At 41.7% G+C, this 19,234-nt stretch overlaps 1 protein-coding gene across 1 annotated transcript in view; it reads left to right on the top strand.

Moving 5' to 3' along the window:
- Positions 1–16,419, top strand: part of JAM2 (junctional adhesion molecule 2) — a 64,053-nt gene extending 47,634 nt beyond the window's left edge. Inside the window, exons 7-8 of the mRNA XM_060234383.1 lie at positions 4,719–4,826; positions 15,955–16,419. Of these exons, the coding sequence (XP_060090366.1) occupies positions 4,719–4,826; positions 15,955–15,974 (128 nt within the window). The 3' untranslated portion in view covers positions 15,975–16,419. The remainder of the gene's footprint in view (positions 1–4,718; positions 4,827–15,954) is intronic.
- The last annotated feature ends 2,815 nt before the right edge of the window (positions 16,420–19,234 follow it).

Genomic DNA, 19,234 nt, shown 5'->3' with positions numbered 1-19,234 from the left:
TTATCGGATGCCTCTTCATCTCCAGATACTGGGGAACTCTCTGAGGAAGAGGAGGGGGTAGCCTCTACTCATTCCAAACTTTTTCCTGCAGACGTGTATACACGCTTACTCCCAAAGGTGATTAGAACGCTGCAGATTCAGTACACCCCCAAATGCAAAGATGAGGAGGATACAGAGTTTCCTTTGGGTATGGAAGACATCATTCCAAAATCAGGGGCCAAACCCCTACAGGTGCCATTGCCGTCAGGTTTCTTTTCTATTATCAGGTCAGAGTGGGAGCACCCGGCCAACCCGAAAACAGTTTCTTCTAATTTTTCCAAGTTCTTTTCATTCATCCCAGAGGCGGCTAAGAGGCTGAAGTTACCGGTGGTGGATGACCCGGTCAATAGTTTGGCTTCTAATTCCATACTCCCGATGGATGCAGATGGAATGCCAAGGGACCCTACGGATAAACGCATTGAGCAGGCTCTGCGGAGGGATTTTGAAGCCTCGGCCAGCTCTTTGAAGGTGTCAGCCACCACGTCTCTCTTCTGTAGAGCTTCATATATTTGGCTATCTGACCTGGCTAAGAGGGATGACCTGCCTAAGGACGTCAAGGACTCTCTTAAAAAGATAACATTAGCCACGGCTTTTGCATCAGACTCTACTCTGGAAGCGGTTCAGCTGTCAGCTAGAGCTATGGCCTGTAGCGTTACGGCCAGAAGAAATACCTGGCTACGAAATTGGGATGCGGATCCTTCGGCTAGAGCTAAGGTTGCTGCAGTTCCGTTTAAAGGGTCCTCACTCTTTGGAGAAGGTTTGGATAGATACCTTATTGAGGACAGAAATAAGAAAAAAGTTCTGCCATCCAAACGACGAGATAACAGGACGAGACAAAGGTTTCAGTCCTTTCGTGGCAATAGGAGAGAGTCCAGGCAAGCATCCTTCAAGCCATACAGAACAAAGTGGCAGTCGAAGCCTAGAGAAGGTAGACCTTCCTTCACGGGGAAACAGAACCAGCCCGCTAAAGGCCAAAAGAAGCCCACCTCAGCGTGACTGGGACGAGTCCACGGACACAAGTCAGATAGGGGGACGACTTCAGAGATTCTCCCATGTGTGGCATCAAACAGTTTCAGACAGATGGGTGTTGGGCACAGTGACCAACGGCTACTCTCTGGAGTTTTACTCCCCCCCCCCGACACCGTTTTTTGGAAGTACAAAGATCACAGTCTCCCGAGAAGCATCGAACACTACTGCTAGCCATCGACCATCTAGTTTCGATAGAAGCCATCGAACCGGTACCTCCGTCAGAGAAATTTCAAGGCACATACTCAGTTTTTTTCGTGGTACCCAAAAAGAATGGGGATGTTCGGGCGATACTGGATCTGAAGTGGGTGAACAGGTCGGTTGTCACAAAAAAGTTCCGGATGGAGACACTGAGGTCCATACTTCTTGCCATCCAGCGGGGGGACTTCATGGCCTCCATAGATCTGTCGGAAGCCTATCTTCATATCCCAATCGCCAGGGGTCATCGGAAGTTTCTTCGTTTCTCTTACGACGGGCGCCATTTCCAATACAGAGCCTTGCCTTTTGGGCTCAAGTCGTCTCCCAGGGTGTTCACAAAAGTTCTGGTCACTCTGGTGGCAGCCCTCAGGTTACAGGGGGTGTCGATTTTTCCTTACCTGGACGACGTTCTGGTCAAGGCCCCGTCGGCGGAGCAGACGAAGAAACACCTCGACCTGACCATGAGGCTGCTCAGGGCGCATGGGTTCGTCATAAACATTCAGAAGAGTTTCTTGCTTCCTTCCCAGTCTCTGACGCACCTAGGTGTTCAGATCGATTCCAACAAGGACAAGGTTTTTCTGACCCCGGAGAGACAGACAAAGATTTTACAGCTGATGGCAGAAGTCAAGCAAAGGAAGCGAGTCAAACTGATGCTACTGGCAAAATTACTGGGAATGCTGGTCTCGTGCCAGGACATCGTTCAGTGGGCGCGTTTTCACACGAGGCCACTTCAGAAATTTCTTTTACCTTTTCAGAAGCAAATAGGTGCCAGAAGCTCGATCTCTCTGACACTGCCAGCCGACCTATCGAGAGCCCTCGAGTGGTGGCAGACTCCCAGCCTTTTTTCCTTGGGGCAGGAGATGCGGGAACCCAAGAGAGTGGTGGTGACCACAGACGCCAGTCTTTTTGGTTGAGGAGCTCACATGTCCGGAGCAGTAGCGCAGGGTCAGTGGAGCGACCAGGAAGCCAGGGAAAGCATAAACCTTCTGGAGTTGAGAGCCATACGTCTGGCCATGCTTCACATGAGACAATGGGTGGTCGGGACTCACGTCCTGATACAAACAGACAATATGACGGCAAAAGCCTATGTAAATCGCCAAGGCGGCACCAGACACAGAAAGCTACAAGACGAAGCGGAGGCCCTTTTCAGGTGGGCGGAAGGTCATCTTCTGTCCATCAAAGCCACACACGTGGCAGGAAAAGACAATGTGGTGGCAGATTGGCTGAGCGGACGGGCGCTGAACCAGTCGGAATGGTCACTTCACCACGAGACATTTCGCGAGATTTGTCAAAGATTCGGGACACCGAGTGTGGACCTGTTTGCGTCGGACGACAATCATCAGGTGCCACAGTATTTCTCAAGGACAAGAAGCAGAGGAGCAGTTGCCATCGACGCTCTAAATTCAGACTGGCCGAGGACTCTATTGTATGCCTTTCCTCCGTTCCAAGTCCTCCAAAGGTTTTTGCAGAGGGTCCAGGAACAGAAAGCGGAGGTGATTGTGGTGGCCCCCTTTTGGCCTCGGAGAGCCTGGTTCCCGGAACTGCAAAGACTGTCAATAGTAGAGCCATGGCAGATTCCTACAAGGTGGAATCTACTCTCTCAGGGCTGCCTGCAGCATCCGCGACCAGAAATGTTTCAGCTCACTGTTTGGAGATTGAGCGGCAGCAGTTAGTTAGGCTAGGTTATTCCACTCCAGTAATAGACACCATGTTGTCCTCTAGAAAGGCTTCAACTAACAGAAGCTATAATGTCACTTGGCAGATTTTTCATGCCTGGTGTGTGGTTAAAGGGGAAGATCCTCTACAGGCCTCGGTCTCCGTGGTGTTGTCTTTCCTACAGGAGGGACTAGAGAAAGGCCTTAGTACCAGTACACTACGTAGACAGGTGGCGGCCATAGCAGCGGTGAGGGGATCTAAGAAGGGCAATGCTATTTCAACACATCCACACATCCGGAGGTTTCTGAAGGGGGTGGCTTTGCTTAATCCACCGCAGGTCCATAGATTCCCATCGTGGAATTTGAACACGGTGTTGAAGGCTCTCTGTGGCAAGCCCTTTGAGCCTATGGCATCATGCAGCCTGAAGCTGCTCACCTTTAAGGTGGTATTCTTAGTGGGTATCACTTCGGCGCGTAGAGTGTCAGAGCTTCAGGCTCTGTCCATACATAAGGATTTGTGTGTATTCCACCAGGATAAAGTTGTGCTCCGCACTGATCCGGCCTTTGTGCCAAAGGTGAATTCCCGTTTCCATAGGGCAGAGGACATTGTGCTTCCCTCTTTCTGCCCTAATCCGGTTCATGAGAAGGAGAAGGCATGGCACTGTCTGGATGTTCGCAGAGCCCTTAGCTTCTATCTGGACAGAACCAAGGACTTTCGCCGGTCTGATTCCTTGTTTGTTTCTTTCAGGGCTGCAGACACTGGGCGCAAGGTATCGGCCTCCACCATTAGCAGGTGGATCAGGGGGTGCATTAGTGAGGCCTATAAGGCAACAGGACTGGAGCCCCCGGTAGGGGTGACGGCTCATTCACTTAGAGGGGCTGCTACTTCAGCGGCCTATAGGGCTTTTCCATCCCTGGAAGTGTTGTGTAAGGCGGCTACTTGGAAGTCGGTTCACTCCTTCACTAGGCACTACAGGATTGATAAGGTGGCTTCGGCTGAGGCTGCATTTGGAAGGAAAGTCCTCCAACACGTGGTCTCTGGGCAAAGCTGAGAGGCCCGCCCTGGGACACGGCTTTTTTACATCCCAAGAGTGAGGATTGGCCCACTCCTGGGACCACTGGAGAACGGAAGATTCTTTTCACTTACCGTGAAGTCTTCCTTCTCTGTGGTCCCGGAGTGGTCCAGTCCTACCCACCCAGTTGTGTATAAAGGGTTTCAGCTTTGACCTGGGACCGTGGGGTTGGAAGTCGCAACTGAATCCGGTGTAGTACACTGTTAGGTTTGGGGGTTTTTCCGCCATAGAGCCCTTTAGACAGGGGCTCAGGATATGTGTAGGAGAGGGTTGTGTTTGTTCCCTGGAAATGTCCTTTCTCCTATTTATGTTGGAGTTATACTTAGGGAGGTGTGGTAGCTGGCAGATGATCTGAGTTTCTGAGGATCAAGCACCTCCCCTCCGGGTCAAGTTTTTTAAGCCCTGCTATCAAAGGGAGGAGCTATGTTTCCCAAGAGTGAGGATTGGACCACTCCGGGACCACAGAGAAGGAAGACTTCACGGTAAGTGAAAAGAATCTTCCGTTCCAAAGTATTAATAATGATTGTCATATTTAAGAGATGGTGAGGTAGGAAAAAAGAGAAAAAAAGAAAAAAGAGAAGCCTGAGCAAAGCTACTACTGAGGTGGAATTTGGACTCTCATTTACCATAGCAATACTTTAGGACCATGGTTTTCTTGATTAGAGGGAATATTTCATTGTCCTCTATCAAGACTGTCCCAGTGTAACATTTTTATTTTCATTTCTAGATGACCTTAATGTTGGTGGCATTATAGCTGCTGTGGTAATTGTGTCTCTAATAATAGCCTCCTGTGGTCTTGGAGTATATTATGCACAAACAAAAGGCTACTTTTCAAGTAAGTAAAACTTTTTCTACCTTTATCAATGAATGTATACACTGTGGGTCGAATCAGCAGGAATGCAGGCACTTCTAGAGCAGACTGGCAGATCCTTCTCAGAAAGTTCAATAAAAGGACAGTGTTAACACTAAGTAAAAGCAGTGGAAAGCCTAGTTTTTTCCAAGAAAGTACTGTTCTTAATGCTTAGAGAGAGACAGTAGTTTTACATGTGGATTGACGAGGAAGAGCTGGCCATGAGTTGGTAGATGGGTTGTTATATGGAACATTTGGTAGATGAGTTGTTATATGGAACATTTCTGGGGGCACCGTCTTCTGCATTTTCACTTAAAAGAGTACAATTTCAATTTCTTAGAGCCATACTACAAGTGCCAAAATTTGTGTCAAAATCATGGGTTAGGCTAGAAACAGGAATGATTTGGGTGGAGGCTAGAATTTGTAGTCGATTGATTTTCAAATGGTTGACTGCGAACATAAATCCCCAAGGTTTGTTGCCTCTGGTATTCCAAGATCTGTTTCAATCTAGCTGGCAAAAGGAAGTCTTGAAAACTATAAAAAATTTAGGTCTATCTCTCCAGGTCCTTTTAGACCTTGGGTTAGAGCGGGCTACATCATTAATCAGAGTGATAGAGATGGTGAGGTAGGAAAAGAAGAGATGCAAATGGACAGCCTCAGATCTCCAGACTATATCTCATCTATAAACAAAAGATATATTGCTGTGCCTGCCAGATACTTATGCTTCCTTGAATCTCGTAACACCAGAAGGACATTCACACTAGCTAGAAGTCTGTCCTTACCCTCGGCTGTGTTAGATGAGAAGTATAAAGCAATTCCTTACTCTAGGAGATTCTGTTTATGCCCATTACAAGAAATTGACACATTAGAACATACATTTTTCAATTGTCCATATTATAGAATAAGAGCAGAAATCATTAATCCCCTGATAGAAAGATTCCTAGGTAGATTAAACAAAACTATGTTGGAATACTTGCTTTCAGATAACAATCATGCGGCAACACGCCAGGTTGTGTGATACTGTGCACAGGTTTACAAACATCGAACACTACAGGTGGTCATTTGAGCAAGGTCTGTTTTTAGGTAGACAATTTAGGATTTTGTATTTTATATTTTATTATATTACTATATATAATTTGTTTAGATTTTAATATTGAAGCTTAAATGTTAAATTTTAATGGATTTCCTAATATGACTTGTCCTGTTTGTTTGGACTGTACTGGTCATTGACTGTAATAATAAAGTATGTATGAATTGGTAGATGAGATTCTAGGTGTCCTCTAGAAGAAGAAAAGATTGGATTTATACCCTGCCTTTCAATTAGAGTCTCAGAATGGCTTCCAATCTCCTTCCCTGCACTTGAGAGAACCCAAGGTCACCCAGCAGCTGCATGTGAAGGAGTGAGGTATCAAACCCGGTTCTCCCAGATTAGAGTCTGCGCATTTTAGCACTACACCAAACTGGCTGTAGGGGAGTGTGTCAGTTTAGCTGCCCATTGCCATTACTTCTAGAATACCTGTTGTGATTAGCACAAGGTAGCCTAGCTGTCTCATGTGCAGGGTAGCTCTCTTTTTGCACACAAGCTGGCTCAGCATTTTCTTAAAGGATTATCCAACATTTTCCCATATACAACCCACATTATCCCATAGTGGTCATTGTCCTTAGTATTAGCCAGGTTGATGAAGCCTCCCTTTGAACCCCTGGCTACCTACTCCTTAGCACTGCTTTCGAGGAAGGTGGTGGTTTTGGTGGCTATCACTTCTGCCAGAAGAGTTAGCAAGCTGGTGGCACTCAGGGTTGATGCTCCTTTTCTGAAAATATTTAGTGAGTGGTGTTACACCTGAGCAGTTCATCTGGCACTGAGAACTGTTTCAGTTAGAGAAACTAGGTGTTTATGTACTAACCCTATGCTGATCCTAGGCTGCAAATTCCTTCTCATCATGTTGTTTTTGTCACGTTGAACACCTTTTCCCTCACAAGAGAAGACTGAGGAAAAATAGGAATTGGGCAGTTCTGACCTTTCTTCATCACCTGTTACAATTTTAGTTTCCTGTCCCTGCAATGGGGCTTACCATATCCTTGCTCTTTTTATTACTTTGTACATAAGAAAAAAAAGCTTACTGAGGGGAAAGTGTAGATGACTGGGGAAGAAAAGAACCCTTGTTTTTTAATCATCTCTCGCTAGTCTAAGCTCATACTAAGCTTTTGCTTTCCTAACTCTCTCTCTATAAGCACTTTATTTGCTTACATTCAGCCTTGGTTATAAGACTCTCCTTCTATTGCCTAAATGAAACAGAATATTATTTCTGAAGTCTTATTTCCCAAGTCTTTAGAGAGCTGTTTATGGAGCCAGCTTGGCTTCTTTAGGCTCATTTTTCTTTCTCACACAAATTGTTTGAGGTTGGACCTTCAGCATTTCAGTTTTAAGGAACACCCCTCGTGAACTCCCTTCTCTGTAAGTATTTCTGGCCATGGGATTCTACTAAGCATAATAAGTTTGTCAAAAATTGCTTTCCTGAAGTCCAACCTATATGCTGACTACATACAGCTTTTCCCTTTCCCAAGACTGTAAATTCAAAAATTACATGGTGATGACTACTACCCAGAGTGCCCACTACTTTCACCTTGTCAAACAGTTCTTCCCTATTGGTGAGAATCAAGTCCAAGATAGATCCCCTTGCCACTTTCTGGAAAATGAAGTTGCCAGCAAGACCAAGTCAGAAATTTGTTTGACCTTTCCTTTTTAGCAGAGTTGGATTTCCAACAGATATCTTTATATTTTTTTTTTTTTTTTTTTTAGGAATTTTACATTTTATTGAGATAGAAAAGAACAATACATAGACAAGAGAAAGAAAAAGAACAAATATACACCAACAAGCAACACATACAAATAGTACATAGCCTAATGAAAAGCTAGGCCATAGACAAAATACAAGCATCCATTCCCCCTTACCCAACCAAGCACACTGGGGGGGAGGAGAGGTTTCGATAAAATAAGAACAAGTTTTCTAATTATAATTTCACAATTATTTCAGCTGTACTTTACATAAGGTAGTTTAAAACTAAACATTAACCTTTTCCTTAGATAGTATTTATGGCATGTTTTAATATAGTTACTCCGTGTCAAATCCTTTACTTTTAGCCCATTTGTACACAGGATCCCATTCCTCCTGACACTTCTGCACATTTCCATTTCTTAATCTTGTGGACATTAGGTCGGCCTCAGCGGTTTCTAATAGTTTATTTATAAACTCTTCTCTGTTCGGGGTTTTCTCACCTTTCCAATACTTGGCATATAGTATTCTGGCAATTGTAATTATATACATTAGCAATTTCAACTTTGTTACCGGCACTTTCTGCCTGCAAATGTTCAAGAGATATAGTTCCGGCACATGGGTAATTTGTGTTTCTAAAATTTTTTGAGTCCAGATGTTAATTTGCACCCAATACTTTCTAGCTGATTTGCATTGCCACCATATGTGGAATAAAGAGCCTTTAACTTCTCGACATTTCCAGCACTTGTTTGAATATGTGGGGTAGATTTTTGCCAATCTATTAGGTGTAAGATACCACCTGTAAACCATTTTATATAAATTTTCTTTAAGATCTGCTGGTCTTATCAGCTTTAAATTCTGTTTCCATAATCTCTCCCATTCCTCTAAATCTATGTTATAGCCAAAGTCTTGGAGCCAACGGATCCATGTCTCCTTCACCACTTCGTCACTCATCTTAATTTGTAGCAGCCAATCATACACCTTGGAGATCATTTTCTGCTTAGATTCTATAATCAAATCTAACTCAATTTGTGTGTTCACAAAACCTTTTTCTTTATCAGCCCGAAATCTTGATCTTAGTTGACACTGAAGCCACCAACTTAACTTGCCAATCTCTTCTTCAATCAGTTCGTTTTTATCATTCAATAAATATGCATAGTCCTGTGGGCTGTCCCAGTTATACAGATTGGGGTGAGTCAAAGCTTCAATCGGAGATATCCACTTGGGAGTATAGAAATATTGTAGCTTGATATCACTCCAAATCTTGTACAAGGATCTTCTTATTTCATGCCTAAGGAAATGACCCGTTTTTGCAGGAGCATGGTACCACATATAGTTGTGCCACCCTTCACCCCGGCCAGCGCCTTCAATGATCAACAGTCTCTTATTGTCCAGTTTACACCAATCTCTTAGCCACGCCATGCCACATGCTTTATAGTATAGGTTCCAATCTGGGAGAGCTAGGCCGCCTCTTAACTTACTGTCTTGTAAAACTTTCAGTTTAATTCTAGCCTTCTTGCCCTGCCAGATAAAAGTCTTAGACATGGTATTAAGTTGTTGAAAAAAAATTTTGGGTATCATAATTGGTATTGTCTGAAACAAGAACAGGACTCTCGGGAGGATATTCATCTTGATTGTTGCAATTCTGCCCAAAAGTGAAATCTGAAGATCTTTCCAATTGGTTAAGTCATGACGAATCGATTTTAATATTTTTTCATAATTGTCTCTATACAAAGTCCTTAGATCATTTGTAAGATGAATTCCCAAATACTTAATTTTTTTCTCATGTTTGAATCCTGACAGTTCCTCAAGTAACCGGATCTGGTCCTCAGTCATATTCTTGGATAGAATTTTAGTCTTTGCAGCGTTCAACTTAAAGCCAGAGACTTCGCCAAATTCTCTTATTTGTTGTTTCAAAAGAGGTATCGAAGAAACAGGTTGTTCCAAAATGAATACGAGGTCGTCCGCAAATGCCAAAGTCTTCAACTCTATACTGTGTATTCTTGTACCTTGAATTCGGGTATCCTCTCTAATCTTCTTAATCAACGGTTCCAACGTTAAGATAAAAAGTAAAGGAGAGAGAGGACAGCCTTGTCTTGTACCTTGTTCAATTTCTATTGAGTCTGTCATTACTCCATTAAAACTCACTTTTGCTATTTGTTTTGAGTACACCGCTTCCACCATTCTGATGTACCTTTCACCACATCCAGTTGCAGACAATATAGCTTTAATAAAATTCCAATTAACATTGTCAAAGGCTTTTTCTGCATCAACAAAAATTGCCGCAAATTCTTTATCCGGATGTTCCTTATAATATTCAATTACATTCAACAAAAGTCTCACATTCTGATTCATTAATCTTCCTGGGACAAAACCAGTTTGGTCTTCATGAATCAGGCTTGGAATTACTTTCTTCAATCTATTTGCGAGTATCGCTGCAAAAATCTTGTAGTCGCTATTCAAAAGTGAAATTGGCCTATAATTTTTGACTTCTACTGGATCAGTGCCATCTTTATGAATAAGTGTAATTAAAGCTTCTTTCCAAGAATCCGGGATCACCCCTGTATTATAAGCCTCCTCAATAACTCTCTTAAAAGGTAGCAATAATAAATCTTCAAATGTTCTAAAAAATTCAATCGGTAAACCATCCGGACCTGGGGTCTTATTACTTTTTTGAGTTTTAATTACCTGCACAATTTCTTGTATTGAGATGGGACTGTCCAAACTTACTTGTTGTTCTTTAGTTAGTTTTTGTACCTCCACTCTCTTTATGTAATCTTCTTGATTTAACTGTTCAATTTTTTGTTTCTTATAAAGGTTCTTATAAAAATTTCGGATAACGATTCCCATTTGAGAGTTTTGAAATAAGTCCTCATTGGTTTCACTTTTCAGGATTTTAATGATCTTTTTCTCCTTTTCTTTCCTTAATTTGTATGCCAGCCATCTACTCACTTTGTTTGCATTTTCAAAGTGGTTTTGTCTTGTCCATTTTAATTTTTTTTCGATTTCTTCTGCTAATAAAATATTAATCTTGTGTTGAATGAAACTAATTTTGGCCTTCACCTCCTTTGGATTTCTCGCTTTCTGTTGCTTCTCAAGATGTTGCAGTTTCATTATGAGATCATTGTACGCTTTCTTACGTTCTCTATTCCTCCTCGCTGTATATCTAATAGCAACACCTCTAAAGAAAGCCTTAAATGCATCCCAAATAACTGGGACTTTGGTATCTTTTTCCACATTAATCTTGAAGAATTCTTGAATTTCTTCTTTAGCTGATTCTACAAATTGTGTTTCTCTTAAGATTGGCAAATTTAAAGTCCATCGAGGATTTCTTGATTGCTGCTCCAGAATTAACGTAATTGGGTTATGGTCTGCATATGATTGTGGGAGAATATCAGCCTGACTGACCGAGAGAATCATATTTAAAGATATCCAAAACATATCAATTCTTGACCAGGTTTTATGTGCGTGAGAATAAAACGTAAAGTCTGTGGTAACCGGATTTTTTGTTCTCCACGCATCCACCAAATTAAGTTCCTCAACCATTTGCAAAAAGGAATTCGGCACTGTATTACGGTTTTTCTTTCTCTTCTGCGGATCATCGTATTTCTTATCCATTTTTATATCAAATACTGCGTTATAATCTCCCACAATACAGTACCTATCAGAATTGAATTCGCTCAGTTTAAGATACAAGGCTTGGTAAAATTTTTCTTGGTTGTCATTGGGGGCGTAGATGTTCCCTAGTATTATTTTAAGTCCGTTCAATTCAATTTCTACTATGATAATTCTTCCTTGGTCATCCGAGTATAGGCAATTTGACTTGATATGTTGGGAAACATAAATCGCGATTCCTTTCTTCTTTTTGGATGGATCACATGAGGAATATAAAATTCCTAATTTCTTATTTTCTAGGTACTTCCGATTATCATATCTAATATGAGTTTCTTGCAGACAAATAATTTGAGCATCCGATTTTCTCAACTGTTGGAATGTCTTCCTTCTTTTGCCAGGTTCATTTAAGCCGTTTATGTTCAGAGAAAGTATTTTGGTACCCAGTTTGGAATTCATTTTGGAAGATCCTTACTATCCGGTATATTGGCTAAGTCTTTCCTGCTCTGAAGTCTAGTCTTGATCTTTTCGTGCTTCTTTTTCGGAATCGCCCCCTCAAGAGGTTTTGGGGAGTCTTCTTGCTCCTGTTCTTCTCCTGAATCAGATCCGTTAGGTTTCACATGTTCATTCCAGAATTCTTCCATCTTTGCCTCTGTGGTAATATTAAATCTTTTGGCTTGGAATGTGAAAAACAAACCTTGTGGGATCAGCCATCTGAATTGAATTTCATGTTGAATTAGCCAAGTAGATAGTTTCTTAAATTTAAATCTCCGCTGTCTCACACTCCAAGGTATTTCTTTCAGAATTTTAATCTTGGTTTCTTTCCAATTGAATTCACATTCTCTAGCTTTCCGTAAAATCCTCTCCGTAATTTCTGGGCGTGCAAACTTGACTTGCACCTCCCTAGGAAGTTTGTATTTCCTTGTGTAAGTTGAAGACACTCTTTTGGCCCAGAGGATGTCTTTTGGGCCATCCTCCAGTAATTCTTCATCATCAACTCTTAGGATATCCATAATTTTATAGATTAAGTCCTCCTCCTTCTCTTCAGGCAGATTTTGGAAACGCAGGATCGTTGCCGCCTTTTCCATTTCTAATCGCATCACGCGGTCCTCCAGCTCCATAATTTCTGTTTGATGTTCCCTGACTAACGTGCCGGTCTGTCTATCACGCTCCTCCATTCTGTCGACTTTGGCTGTTAGTCCATGAACTTGCTGAGTATTGGCCAATAGTTGTTTTTGAAATTCTGCCAATTGTTCATTAGTTTTTTTAACCTGATACATCAAATCAGTTTTCAGCCCCTCTAGGGCTTCTTGATTCTGCTTGAAACCCGCAGAAACCATATTTTGTAGTTTTTCCAAGGCATCTTGCTGAACCGGTGCTGAGCCTGCTGACCCTGTTGGGCCTGCTCTTACTCCTCCAGCCGGGGGGGTACCTTGCAGAAATTTTTTAATCTTTGTTTCTGTCATGGTGGTTGAGCCTCCCAAGAATCTACTCAGAATACTAAGTCTACAAAATTACTACTAAACAGTGCTAAATCCAATCACCATTCAATAACCATCAATTCACCAATAATTCTTAAATTCTTAAGTTCTTAAATTCAATTGGCAGCTTAAAGTTTCCAGGTGCCTTGAAAAAGACAGTGGGGAAGTTCAATAGAGAACACAAAGCAAGAAAGAATACCCAACCAGAGATAAAACAGATGAATCCAACAATTTAAAAAGTATTAAGTTCAGTTAAATTGTTCTACTACTCTTCAAACATTTAAACCATTCACTTAGGCCAGAAGATTAAACACAAAGCTCCCCAAGTTGCCCCCCAAAATCACTGTCTTATCTTAACGGTTCTTTCTTCCTTCTTCTGCCTTCTCTCTTCCCTTCTTTCTTCTCTCTTCACTGCTCTATTTATGCCCTTGTTTGATAGATTAGCACTGTTCTCAGCCCTAGCCAATTGATACTTCAAAGTTCTGATAAAAAATAGTTCAATAAGAGCAGCCTTGATAAGTTGGTACTTCAGGGCTCCAAAGGTAGTTCATAAAAGCAGGAGTACAGTTCATAAAAGCAAGAGTACAGTTCAGAAGAGGCAAACAAAGTTCCCAAAGTAACTTGGAGAGAGTAAACTGTAATCCAATAGGCACCCAAGATCTTCAATAGAGTGTAGCCACAGCTATAGCTGCTAAAAGCTACAGCTCTACCCTTTTAAACAGCTTGCAGTTAACTCAGAAACCCATAAACGCAGATCAGACGGAAGAGGGAAAGTTCCAAGGTGGCTAAGCAAAAGGCATTTTATAATCCAAAAAGCACCCAAAATCTTCAATAGAGCGTAGCCACAGCCATAGCTGCTAAAAACTACCACTCTACCCTTTCAGCCAGCCTGCAGTTGGCTCTAGAGCGCAGAAACACAGGGAACAAAGCTGATCCTTGCCACAAATAATAATAAAATCTGTCTGGAAAGAAGCCGATCTTCAGTAACAATTGCTTAGAGAGGGGAAGAGGAACCAAGAACGGAGGAGTCCAAAAAGAGTCAGAGTCAAGGTGGGGAAAGTTTCACACAAAATACCGTTCAGATTCCGGCCGGTTCCTGCACTTTCTAAACTTCCGCCTCAGTCCCTCTTCGGCTCGAATCGGCCATTGCACCTCACCCTCCGTCTCTCCCCCGATCGCCCCCACCAAATCCAGCAGGAAAAAGGAAAATAACCCAACAAACTCAGTTCGTCTCACCCCCAGTTTGCTTCTTCCCCCTCCAAAAAAGAACGTTTTAGAGCCGCTCGTTCACCACGCCGCTCAGCCGATCCACCAAAAGTTAAGAAAAACAACTACGTGCCTCGCTCTCGCCCGAGCACCCGCACTCCGCCATTTGCCGCCGCACACTCACCAACTCCACCTCACTCCCACTACTTCAAACAAAACCGCTCACCGGCGGGCTTCTTTTAAGTTCTTCTTCCGCGGCTTGCAAGGGAACCTGACGCTACGAGGAATGAAGATCCAGATATAGGAAAGCACCTTTCTAGGTAAGCTGAAAGGAGTTTACGCTTCCTCTCCTCTCCCCTTTCCGGCGGCACAGCTGGGCACATCAGTGTTGGTTGGGAAACGGTCAAAGGGGAAGCCAGTCCTGGGGGAGAAACCTTCGTCTCTCCCTCACATCCAGCAGCTCCCCGGACTTCGGAGCGTCTCAGACAGCTCCGTAAGGGGTGTCCTCAAATAGTGGGCCCCCTCAATCTCCCACCAAACAGAACACCCTCCCCGCGCACTGAGAAGGAGTCCGCTTCACTCCGCCATTGCCGGAAGTCCCAACAGATATCTTTATAATTGAAATCTGCTATTACCACCATGTTCTATGTTTGAGAACTTTATAATCTGTTCTAGGAGTATATCATCCGAGTCCTCTGGTGGCCTATAGCAAGCCTCTATCATATCACTGTTGTTTCTTACTCCTTTTATTTTTACCCAGACTCTAAACTGATCTTCCACATTCAGACTAATTTTGCACTCAACACCTGCCTCACTTTAGCTACATGGTTGTTTGCTGTAGTTGGTCTTGCCAGATTTCCCATTTGAGAATTTGCAGCACCCTTGCTCTGATGCCAATGTATTTCACATTTATTCTGCCCTGCTTCTAACTCCCCATTGTTCCAGTGTCGTGGGCATGTTTTCCCCCCAATGCTGCTTCTCTCCTCCGCCCCTTTTACCTGAGTTCGATCCCAGCAGAAGCTGGGTTCAGGTAGCTGGATCAAGGTTGACTCAGCCTTCCATCCTTCCAAGGTCGGTAAAATGAGTACCCAGCTTGCTGGGGGGAAAGTGTAGATGACTGGAGAAGGCAATGGCAAACCACCCTGTAAAAAGTCTGCCGTGAAAATGTTGTACTACGTCACCCCAGAGTCGGAAATGACTGGGGCTTGCACAGGGAACTACCTTCACCTTTTTAAAGACATGTGTAGTTGCATTACAATGCAAGCATGAACAAATTGAGAACACCCCATTCTATTCCCCTGTCCTCCCCCCCCCCACTCTTTCACCATTTGTTTTGTTTGCATTACAATGCAAGCATGAACCAACCAGAATTAAGTGCTATAAGCATAGAACTTTCTGCAGGATTGGACACACAGACTGCTTCAATTCTTTTATTCTATATATAACCTGGTACAAATGTTATTTTGAATCCTTGTCCAAAATTACACACACAGTATTATCATTGTGAGACTAATATTGCTGTCAGGTTTTAACTGTAATATTTGGTTTTTAAGACTGTAAAATGTTGATTTTATTGTATATTTAACTCTCGGAAGCTGCCCTGAGCCCTGCTCGGCAGCAGAAAGAAAAGGCATAAACTGAATAAATAAATATTCCTAACAGATCAGCTAGCAGAGTCCAGATGACTGTATGCCCCAACCAGACGCCAAGTATACCTAGTAGCGTGCGAATTGCTGCAGAAAGGAGTTGATAGTTCAACTATGAATTGCAGTGAAATGAGGAAAAGCCTCTAATTTGTAAAAGAATTCCAAATACAATGCCTGAACTTGTTATTAGCTTTCAGTCATTATTTCTTGCCAAACTACTTATATATTTTATAACTGTGACACATGTCCAAATGTAATTTAAATAACTAGAACATTGAATGGATACTGTTCTAAAGAGACTTCCACAGAAATTTGAATTCCCTGCAGTTCAGTATCAAGTTTAAGGATAGCAATGAAACACATACCTTATTGTCTCTTTCTTCCTGTTTTCTAGAAAGAAATTCTTCAATGTAAGTACTGTTATTTTTCCTCTTTATTTTTGGCAGCTGATCATTTAAGTAGTTATAGACAAAAACACTTTAACTTATTGAGAACACAGCTTGAACTGTTTTTATAACAGCATCAGAAAAGCAGTGTTGCATGACAAGATGATTTTTGCCCCCAGCAAACTCCCATTCCCTAATGTCCCTTATGCTAGCAGAGTGTAATTCTTGTATCTTTGGAGCTTGTGAATGACAAGATTTTCAATTTGTGTAATTTATGGCCCATCAAAATTCCTTTTCATTTTACCAATTTAGAACACTCATGAGGTGGGATCCTAAAGTTTTCATCTGCTAAGTGAGGAATCTTCCATGAAGAGAAAGTCATGTAAACAGAAAAATTCCTTATTTGGCAGAAGGGAGCCTTATGACACAAGCCATTATTTTCCGGCATGCCAGTTGCTTCAGTGTAGTCTATTCCCCCAGCACTTTGGAGGGGGGGGGGGAGGAAGATGAAAATGCAATTGGAACTAGAACACCCAGAGCAGAATGAATGAGAAGCTGAAAAATTTTAACAGTACTCTTTTTTAAATTGTGTGATCAGGAAGAAGAGTTCTAAGCCTAGCATAATGCAAAATGAAAATGTGAGTATTTTAAATCCATAATGGCAGGAGGGTCAGTGCACATACTGGTTTTTTTTTAAGAGAGGGTGAAAATACAAGCTCATGTGGAAATGTACCTTTCTTGCAGCTGTAATGTACAAAACTGGTTTACTAAATCAGGCTACATCTGTTACAGGACTTTCACTGGAAATAAGAGAATTAGAGAACCAGTTTACAATGTGGAATGTTCCCCCTGCCCATATGTATATAAAAAATTGCTGTCAAGTTGCAGTTGACTTATGGCAATCTGAAAGGGTTTTCAAGGCACAAGAGATGTTCAGAGGTGGTTTGCCATTGCCTGCCTCTGCGTAGAAACCTTGGATTCACCATGGTGGTCTCTGATCTAGATACTAACTAGGGCTGACCCTGCTTAGTTTCCAAGATCTGAGGAGACCAGGCAACCTTAAGCTACCCAGGTTAGTTCATATAAAAATACACATTAAAAGACACAGCTAGAACCCTTTTCCAATGCTATGCTGGACTTTCTGTGTGCAAGAAATATTTCTATATAATCACCCACTTACTGCCTGAAATACACATGAATGTAGAGACACTCCAAAAAAGCCATTCACAGTGTAAGCTTACTTGCCCATTACAACTATGAGATGGGACACTTGTTGCAGAAAAGTTATTCCTAGCAGTCTTAGTTCTAATGAGCAGCTGCCAGAAGAGGATGCCTCCGGGAACTTATTAATGTAGTTCCTTCACTTAGCCTATCTTGAAATTAGACTGTAGTTAATGTATAGGCATTCTGGTCATTCATTAAACTGATTAATTCACACAGGGAATGAACATGAGGCAAAGCAGCTCACAAATTCCAAGCCAAAGCACCTTCCCTGAATAATTCTCACATTCGTTAAGTCCACTGGACTGTTCATACAATCTGCAACCTTTGTCTCCATGTGACACAATTCGCTTTCAGACTTGCAGCAAAAACATTCAGTGCAAATCAGGCTATATAGAGGTGACTTGTAACCATTTCCATTCAAATGATGATTGCAAGTGCCAGTGCAATTACAGAAATGGCAATAGTATAGAGTCCAGTTTACAGTGAGACTTCCTTATTGTGATTGTAAAGAGCAAACAGTGACTGGTTTACATTTTATGAACCAGCTTGGTAGTTCCCAAGGCACTGGCCACCCCCGCCCCCTGCAACTCCCATCCTTGCTCATATGAGAACTAAGCATTAGTTTGTTTTTCAGCACTCAACAGCATCCTCTGTTCAGCATACCGAAATAGTGTATTGAGATATCAGGAAAATGCAACCATAGCTTGTAGCCCAAATTACTCAATTTCTTGGAATACTGTGCTCCTAAACTGACTCAGCAGTAATAGCCATGAAATACTTGCTCGTGTATCATCTGATTATGATTATTATAAAGGGATCAGATTACTTTGTCTTTTTGAAATACCAAGAAACATTAATAAAAGCTGCACGGTTTTTTTCAAAACAGCAGAAGTCAGTCATGTTTTGACTTTACTGTAGAAACATCTTAAGTTAATCTATATGTCCATGCTTATTTCAGGTTAATAGGATAAGAGCAGTGACTGAAAATGTTTGCATTATCAGTTATTTTCTTACCTTTTTAATTCCTCCCTCTTCAGGATTTCAAGCACACCAAATCCTTTATTATATAAAAAAACTCAATCTCTCTGTGAGAATCACCAAGTGTTGTACAAAGGGGATTCTTCAACTGTGTTGTTTAGAAATTAGTGAATGCAGAACACCAATGACAACAGCTGTGAATTAACATTACAAGTTGAGGACATATTTGTCAAAGCTGTTCATTTTCTGATAGTGTTTTCTCAAATGAAATCGTAGAAGGTTCTACTAACAAATGGACGTGCTTGCTCTGATGTACAAATGAAGACATTAAAGTAGGAAGAAAGTGGTGACTCCTGTAAATGAATTAATTGAAAAAATCAAGGTATCTTCTAGCAACCTGGACTTGAAGGGTGGTGTTCAATGTATTATTTCCAGTGCCAAGTGTTTCTTTCAAGTGCCTTGATGTGCAGACCACACAGTCAGACGTAGTGAACTTGTGCACTTATAAATTTGTTAAAATATAGTATCCTTCAGCTATTTTGTTAAAAAAATACTTCTTATAAGCCTATTTATGAATTCTGTTGCTGAGAATTATTTGTATATCGTGACTGTAGCAAGTGCCTTTAAAAATTAACTGAATAAATTACTTTCAGAGTTGATTGCACTGCTGATAATTAAAATGTACCTTTATCATAAAAACTTTTTTTTCATTCAACGGCATCTGTTAAAAGATCACTTGGAAACTGACATACAAATATTAGAAGGAAAAATTGTTAGCACTCTGAAGTTCCTTACATTTTTGTATTTAGGGACACATATCCCTTAGACAAGAGTTGTTTAGTCTTAAAAATGGCTTGCCCTAACTGTGGACAATTTTTTTAAACAGTTGACTATAATGTTATATATAAAACAGATTGTCTTGTGCCATATCTATATAGTAATAGCGATGTGTATCGCCCATCTGCAGATACCTACATTTCTGGATTGGGGCCACACCAGTGCTAAACAGATTTTCTTGCAAGCTTAGGAGACTCCAAGTTCACAGAAAAACCTGAAATTATTTTTTTGGGGGGGGGGGTGTTAAAC

The sequence above is a fragment of the Heteronotia binoei genome, chromosome 3, assembly GCF_032191835.1.
Source record: "Heteronotia binoei isolate CCM8104 ecotype False Entrance Well chromosome 3, APGP_CSIRO_Hbin_v1, whole genome shotgun sequence".
In the NCBI taxonomy this organism is placed as follows: Eukaryota; Metazoa; Chordata; class Lepidosauria; order Squamata; family Gekkonidae; genus Heteronotia; species Heteronotia binoei.
Note: the sequence above shows the minus strand (reverse complement) of the source record. Positions and strands in the feature narration are given on the sequence as shown.